The sequence below is a fragment of the Apis dorsata genome, unplaced genomic scaffold (genome assembly GCF_000469605.1).
Source record: "Apis dorsata unplaced genomic scaffold, Apis dorsata 1.3 scaffold_172, whole genome shotgun sequence".
Classification (NCBI taxonomy): domain Eukaryota; kingdom Metazoa; phylum Arthropoda; class Insecta; order Hymenoptera; family Apidae; genus Apis; species Apis dorsata.
This window is the reverse complement of record NW_006263460.1, coordinates 609592-618674: the sequence shown is the minus strand read 5'-3', so window position 1 is coordinate 618674 and position 9083 is coordinate 609592. Positions and strand designations below refer to the sequence as shown.

General features: G+C 33.5%; 1 protein-coding gene across 1 annotated transcript in view; it reads left to right on the top strand.

The window, feature by feature from the left end:
- The window catches only part of LOC102672885 (potassium voltage-gated channel protein Shaw-like), a 55683-nt gene that overhangs the window by 24569 nt on the left and 22031 nt on the right, over positions 1–9083 (top strand). The window contains exon 2 of the mRNA XM_031509742.1: positions 579–957. Coding sequence (XP_031365602.1) covers positions 631–957 — 327 coding nt within the window. The 5' untranslated portion in view covers positions 579–630. The remainder of the gene's footprint in view (positions 1–578; positions 958–9083) is intronic.

Here is a 9083-nt window from a genome sequence, read left to right as displayed (position 1 = left end):
TTCATTCGAACGCCCAATTCTGGTTACAACTGGAATCTTATCGTAGAACAATTATAATATCCATGAGTAAATATTACTCAATAAATAATAACTTAATTTTAATAAATAATTACTCAACTTTATTCGAAATTAAGTAATTACTTCCCCAATTCAATCGAACGCCCAATTCTGGTTACAACTGGAATCTTATCGTAGAACAATTATAATATCCACGAGTAAATATTACTCAATAAGTAATAACTTAATTTTAATAAATAATTACTCAACTTTATTCGAAATTAAGTAATTACTTCCCCAATTCAATCGAACGCCCAATTCTGGTTACAACTGGAATCTTATCGTAGAACAATTATAATATCCACGAGTAAATATTACTCAATAAGTAATAACTTAATTTTAATAAATAATTACTCAACTTTATTCGAAATTAAGTAATTACTTAATTTTAAATTAAATTAAGTAATTTAAATTAAATAATTACTACCCAATTCAATCGAACGCCCAATTCTGGTTACAACTGGAATTATCATAGGAAAAAATAGATTTGGACGTAAATGTAACGAATATTGTGATTGCAGGCCGCGTGGGTTTCTCTGAGTCGGGACCGACGATAGCAGAGCCGCGATCAAAATGAGCATTCTAAACGCGGATTCGGAGAACCGCGTGACCCTGAACGTGGGCGGTATCCGGCACGAGACGTACAAGGCGACCCTGAAGAAGATCCCCGCGACCAGGCTGTCGAAGTTGACCGAGGCCCTCGCCAATTACGACCCGGTCTTGAACGAGTACTTCTTCGACAGGCATCCGGGGGTCTTCGCCCAGGTGCTCAACTACTATCGCACAGGGAAGCTCCATTACCCGACCGATGTGTGCGGCCCCTTGTTCGAGGAGGAGCTCGACTTTTGGGGCCTCGACTCCAATCAGGTGGAGCCGTGTTGCTGGATGACGTACACCCAGGTATATGAACGTTCGAACACTCATCTGTCGCTTCTCCTTTTTTTCTTTATTGCCCTTTTCACTTGTGTATTTTACTTTAATCGTAGATCGATCTTTGTGGATGCAGATTGAATAATTTTTTTTTATTTTTTTTTTTATTCGTTGAATCGTAACTCGATAATAACGAAGCTTTCATTTTCTGGGAAGAGGGGTCGTTTCTCGTTTTGTAATTGAGATAAAGAAGGGATGTTAAATCGTTATTTCGAGGAAACGCTCGAGTCAAGCTTTTTTTTTTTTTTTTGCTATTGTTAAATGTGAAAGTTTCGATCGAAAGTTTCAAAGTTTTACTTATGTTTTATATAGATGTGTTCCGTTGCTTGTTTTCGTTCGTTGCTGTTAAGTTATTCTCGAGAGTCGTTGTTTATATTAATAAACCGAAAGAAGTGCGTTTTTTGGAATTAGTTGAAAATTATAAGTAAAAGTAAAGGTAAATATATTCCAAAATTTTGTTGCGTCGGTATAAGGAGTTTTCGAATTCTGATATTCATTTATTTTGTAACGTTTTGGCCAATTTTCTTAGAAGATTTTTTTTTTTTGAAAAAACATTTCACATGTATATATACATATATATATTTTTCCTTCTCTTTATAATTATTGTAATCAAACAATTTGTACAATGCGACAAGAAAAATCTGCATCCACAATCACACTAGTAAATACTGCATTATATTTTACAATATAATTGGAATGTGTTTGTCATGTTTGTTTATAATACCATTTTATATTCAATCTAGATGAATAATCGCATAGATATAAAAAGCATTGCACTACGCAAACGGTGCGACACAAGCATAATGTTGACTTTACTCGATGATTAATTACAATCATTTTCTTGATTAACGATGTACATACACTTATCTATTTGTACAATGCGAACCTTACAAAATAATCGGCACTTACTATGCATCTACTTTCACGATATATTCTCAATATTCACAGATTCGTTTCACTGGGTGAAATAACGATCGATGATCGATGTCAAATATTATGATAATTAAAAAATTATAATATATACATATATAAAGCTTGTCAGGTCTGTTGAAAATGGAAAATGGAAATCAGAAATGCAAAAGTAAATCCGTGTAACCTATGTTCTTTTTACTTACATTCTTTTAAATTCTCCTCGTTTCTTCCCCCTTTCTCTGTTTTAAATTGCACGGTACACGCACAATTATCAATCGATATTTCGTGGAAACTAGAGCACCGTGTACGAGACAAGAGAATTGATGTCTCATACCATGCACATGTACAAGAAGCAAGAATATGAAAAAAATCGAAAATCACCAGAGGAAAATTGTCGCGAAATTTATTGTTATCTCCCCCCTTTTTTTATATATTTATTAATAAATTAATTAATATCGATATATAATAATAATAATAATAATAATAATAATAATAATAATAATAATAATGATAATGATGATGAGGCACGCATTTGGAAATGCATTTATAACGTTGGAAAAATATTTTGAAATTTTCTCGAGTACTTTTTTGCTTTTTTCGAAAAGCTTTTTTTTCGTGCGATTTTTTTGAAATATTCTTTTTCGAATGAAATGCTGTACAGATATCTGTCGGATAAATCTGAACGATTGATGCTCGTTTATTAAAATTTTCCAGCCAAACTCCGGCAAATTGACACATTTTCAGGAAAAATAGAGCTCGTCGATTGTTATTTCCACGAAAATTAATCCCGCTATTTCGACGCCGCGAGAAAAAAAAAAAAAAAAAAAAAGCTGGCACTTCGTGATCGTCGCATTAACGGGATCAAACGAGCCGATCAAATAAATTGCATTTTGTTTCCTTCGTCCCGTTGTTAAGATAAATACACGGCACCGATATAAAATCGATCGAGCTACGTAATTAATTAATCGCCTCGAGTGGGTGAGAAATAAAATTGAATTTATCTGATCGTTTCCCTTTGTCGTTGCCTTCCTTTTTGCCCCTCTGTTAACGCTTCCTCGCGATATAATATTTCTATACAAATATTAGGAAAAACGATAAAAATTGGCACGTGGTTGCGGAGTAAAAAAAAAGGGGGAACGAAATTACGATTAAATTTTTTAATATACACAGAGAATAATAAACACGTGAATAAATTAAATGTTTAAAATTTTAACATTACTCGTAATATCACTGCTCTATCCGAACTCTCTCGTATTTCTCGTGAACTTATTATCCATCTTATGGACGATAGTCCATAAGTATCGAAGAAAATGGCGGCCATTTGCCGCTTCGACAGTGCTCGATTCGCGTTCGAACGTTCGAACGAAAGAGAAAGGGAAACGAGAAATTTGCGCGATGGTGTGTGTACAGGAAGGGGATTTTGATTAAACGCCGTTGATTTGCGGCGCGTGTGAAGATATAAGATAAAGTAGACGCGATTTTTCTTGTGTTTCGATAAAATTTATACACCTATTCGTCCGCGTTAAGTCTGAAAGATTTGTCTGGGGGCAGTGTTCGAATTGGAAAAATATATTATTGAAAAAATGAAATGTCAGGAATTTGCACAGGGAATGAAAGAAAAATATCGAAAATTTTCTTGAGAAAACGCTCGATCTTGAGGCTGAGAGATGAGATAAAGTTAAAACGTTTGTTCGAATCACGTTGCATTCCTTACGCCATTTTCGATGAAAATGAAGAATGGATATTTATTCCGTGTAACGCAAATGAAACGTCCATCTCGTGATGTTTTAGTCAACGTTTTTCAGTGAACCAGCGTTGATACGAAAATAGCAAATAGTTATTCGCGTAACACGCATATTTGAAATAATAAAGTCGTAAATCATGATGGCCACGTTGCAATACGTACGAATATGCATATACGTGCACATTACCCGTTTCGTGACAGTGGAAAATTAAGATGCTATCTCTCGGTCGGTGGTCGGATGATAAAATCGTTCTTAATGTAACAGAGGTATAAATAATATTAACTTCGTTTCCGCATAAGAAAACATTTCTTATTTAATTAAAGCAATGCCATATTTTGTTTAAAAAGTTCGTGCAATTTTTGATGATATTTGTGTTTGAAAAAAATAAAAAAGAGAGAAAGTTTACCCCGTCGATATTATACGAAATTATTTCGAGAAAGTGAAGTTTATCTCAACGAACGAAGAAAATATTGCATCATTTTCAAAGGGGTAGCGAATGAAACTCTGTTTAATAATAAATTTCCCACCCCTTTATATATCATATGTAAAGTATACTTATTTTAATATCGCACAGATATTTATATATGGAGACGGAATCGATGTACACAGATATCAACACCTTATCAATTCGATAAATTCGCGCTGTGGTGTGTTCGAAATGTCAATATAAATATATATATCTCTAGTTGCAAAGTGAAAACTGAAAGCGTCGATAAACGTCGATAACTTTAACAGAGAGATAGAGAGAAGGAAAGGAGGGGAGGAAAGGGCATTATTTAATTGAATGGATTAGTAAGGTTTGAAAATTGGCGGGAATTTTGAATTTTCGAGGTGGGATTTCGACGGGGAAATTTATGAACGCGATTCTCGATTCGTTTTAACGATCGTGTAAAGTGGTTACACGACGAGACATGGGCGTTTCTGACCGATTAACCGCACGAATCACCACCCCGTGCTTATACCGTCTTCTAATCGGGGTCGTGTAGTAAGTACGTACTCGAACCGGTTTCCGGTTCTGATGTACCGCATTCGCCAAAATCCAGTAACGACAAGGTTCCAGTAATATTCAAATGCGGCCCGCCGCAATCATGGCATACCATTCCACGAGTCTATCGTGCATTATCTACATTATCCAAATTGTCAATCGATGACCAATTAGGCACAAAGTACGATTGTGCCTGGCAATTATTCGTGGAATTTCACGTTTCTTTCTTAGTAGGAGTCATGCTCGCGCCTATTACTTATAAAGAATTGTGGATTTATTGTTATTTTCAGAAATATGTTTTTTCTTTTCTTTTCTTTTCTAATGCCTTTTGAATTTCTGGAATTAAATTTAAATGTTATGATATTGAGTATGCTTGACTTGCTATACAAAAATAATCATAATAAATCGATCCCTCTTTATTTGAGAAAAGGGAGCAAAAATATAATAGTGGGAGAATTTTTTTAAATAACTTAATAATGAAATAATAAACGGATTCGACGTACTTCTAAAAGGAGCCATAAAAATTTCGTGAAATCTTGTAATACACGAAAATAATTATAACAAATCGATCCCTCGTTAAATCTTTATTTGAAAAAAGAAAGATAAAAATATAATAGCGGGAGAACTTTTTTAAATAACTTAATAATGAAGCGATAAGTAAATTCGACGTGGTTTCTAAAAGGAGCCATAAAAATTTCGTGTATAAAACTTAAATATTGTGATATTAAGTATCTTGTAATACGAAAATAATAAATTTCTCGTTAAATCTTTTTTAAAAAAAGGAAGACAAAAATGTAATAAGAATTTTTTTAAATAACTTAATAAATAATAATAGAGTAATAAGCGAATTGAAAGATGAACAATTTCGACATGATTTCTAGAAAAAGCCATGAAAAATTCGTATGAAATTTAAATATAATTATATTAAGTATCTTGTAATAATCACAATAAATCGATTCCTCGTTAAATCTTTGTTTTAAAAAAAGGGGGGCAAAAATATAATAGCGGAAGAATTTTTTTAAATAACTTAACAAGTAATAATAGAGTAATAAGCGAATCGAAAGGTGAGCATCGTGAAACAATTTCAACATGGCTTCTGGAAGAGATTGAGCGCGCATGAATATTTCATACTTCTAGGTTCCGCTATCGGCATTGGCCAGCAGGAAGTTTTAAGCGAAGCGTATATCTCTCAACGTGCAATTATCGGTCGTTTTTAAGACGTATTAAAGTCTCGATAGCTTGTTTAACGACTCCCTACCAAACTATCGCGCAATTTGTCTTACCTACCGTTAAAAACGGATACACCATGGTGTATTCACCATAATTTCGATGAGCGATTGTTTCCGTTGGATAAACGTTGACTTTATGACGACGAATAAAGTTATTTTTTAAGAGAATCGATATTTTAAGCTGAATCAGAAATCAGAAAATCAGAATTTCTGCATTTTACATAGGATTAACATTGCATGGTTCATTGGAATGAAGAAATGAGAATTTATCCGTTTCGTATGCAGGGGAATATTTTCTATAGAATTAATTCAATTTTTTCGAGTTGTAAAATAGCAGATCACGGGTTACTAAATGAGCTATCTTGAAAATTTTGTCAATTCATAAAACGAGTATACCGAAAGAATTTCAGAATTATTTACTTTTCTATTTAATTTAATAATTTTTTTTTTCTATCTAATTTAATTTACTTTCTTCGCTTCTATGATTTTTCTGTACCATATTTTCTCTATGAAAATATTTCCAGTTTTGAGTGAAATATCAGAAATTACGCTTCCCTTTTACGAAATATTTTGTTAAGTGAATTATTTTGCCATAAAAAGAACGGTATAGCATAACACGCAAACTTTGATTATATTTTTTCTTTTAATCGAAGTTAATTTAAATTAACTAACTGTAATGTGATTTGTACAAAAAACGTTATCAAAATTTTCAGGATAATCCAAAAAGAATTTCTACAAATAGTACATTTAAAGTATTCTAAATAATTCCAAAAATTATTCCGTAATTTTATTCCAAACTCTACGGATTTACATATTAATAAATCAAAAATCGAAAAAGCAATGTCAAATCACCAAAAAAAAAAAGAAAATCGAAACATCCCCCAAAGTTATCCACAACGCGACGAAAAAAATTTCAAATCAATTTGAAAAAGTCAACAAAAAAAAATAAATAATAATAAAAATCACATCCCCAAAGCTAGGACTTTCGTGGTCACAGCACGACAAAGAAAGACAAGAAAGCAACATCCGTTCCAATTTTGAAAACCTCAATCGTTCGATGACGACGAACGAACAACTATTACGATCGAATTCCAGTTAGAACGCGAGGTGAAACGAGGCCAGTCAAAAAGAAAAAAGAAAGAAAAAAAAAAAAACAGGTGATTAATCGTGAGACGAAAATGCTATTCCGTGGGAATGTAGGTTGAACGCTAGTAGGCGATGAAACACTAGGCTCGTGAACCCGATTCGAATTAATTACGTTCCTTGATTCGGTGTGACCAATAACAGAACTGATGATTTGTTCATCGGTCGGTATAACAGGACGGCGACCCGGACGATCAGGTGAAGAGAGAAACTGATTAAATCGGTGTGTTTTTCCCCTCTCTCGAAAGTTGTTCTTCCTTAATTATTGTGTTAGCCTTGTATAAAACGCAATCAGTGATTGTTTCTCGGGCAGGAATATTAAATGTTTGCGTATGCAAATTGGAAACAGGGGAATCGAAGAGATTCAGTTCCCCTGTTTCGATTATTATCATTTTATTAGCTTTTGTTTTTCTTCTTCTTCTTCTTCTTCTTTATGAGATCGTGAGAATAGTGGTTGTAATAAAAAAATATATATATATACATATCATGTATATAAAATTAGAAGAATTTCGATTCTCGCAATTTATATTTTTTTTTTTTTCTTTTTTGGTAGATTGTGAATGAATTTGGTAGATTTAGTGAAGAATTTTCCATTTCCTTCTTTTCCTTCCTTTCTTCGATATCTCTGCATATTTATACTTTTATATTCGAACAATTGATTTTTAGAATCTATTCTACATCGAAGCATGTTTTTAAATTTAATTTTAAATTTATTATACACACATATATATAAATAAATCAATCCTGGAATTATTATTATTCTAAAAATATTCTAAAAAAATATTATTACAATTTTATTCGAAGGAGCTTTGACGCAAATAACGATGCTGGTTTCGAAGCTATATCATTTAAAATATACGATCGAGCATGTGATAAATTCATTGGTTCGAAACGACGTCTCAAACTTGTTTAATAAACTTTCCAATCGAGAACTCGTCGTTATTCCTCGAATCGAATCGTTACATCAATAAAAATAATCGCGATCCCATTATCTCCATTCCAAGGGGTTACAAGTCCTGGGTCGGATAAGGCGTTGGTCGGATAAAGGAATAACTCACACGACAACGTGCTACATGATTTAGAAGACTTAAGAGATCGTGGAGCATAATGGGATCGGGTAAATTGATGATGGCTCGGTTGAATCCGCGACCAACGTGTCGTCACAGACGCCATTTATACTCCCGTAGAAATCGCCAATTCCACGTGGCAGTCGAAACAAATGCGCCACGTGGGATGACTGGGGGATCAGTGGGATCGATGCCTCCTTCCGTCCTTTCGTGAAACGATGATAGCTGGGATGCGATTGGTTACACCGTGATCGTATTATAAACGAGGGGATTAGAGAAGAGGCGTTTAATATAAGAACGTAATAAGAAAGAGAGAAACGAGATATCCGTCTTTTTTTAATCGCAACGAGAGATACCTTATGGAAGAAGAGAAAAAGTGTGAGAAAGAATTGAAAAATGAATTTTTCTTTTCTTTTTTTATTTTGGAAGAAATGAATTGGAGGAATCCAATGATGTTCGACGAGGAACGCAAATAGTGATACCGTACACTTTCAAATCTGGATTGAAAACATCGAATCCTCTCTCTCTTCCTTCCCTTATAACATCGAGTCGGATCGAACTACCACTTACAAAGAGATCTTTGACGTAGTCAAAGACGAGTCTGTATTTGAATCCTTTGAAGGGATTAAAGGATGGCAATGTTTCCTTTAATCAACTCAAAAACTAAGATATTAATAATAACTTATATAAATCTATATCGTCGAATTAATTACAATCGTGAAAGGAAACATTCGTCGAAAGATGTAAAGACCACAGAATCTTTTTTATTCTCTGTACATCTCAAGCATCAAGATGGAGTCAAACGAAACGTATCTCTTTTTCACCCAAACAAAAATCCAACAAGAAACATAAGAAACATGGAAAAAGGATAGGAAAAAGTTTCGAAACCAGCCAGAGTTAGAAACGTAATCGTAGACAACGTAAAATTTGGAATGATTTTTTCCTTCCATATGTGTGTTTCACGCTACATATATATATGTATGTATGTATATAATACATATACGCTTTGCACGCG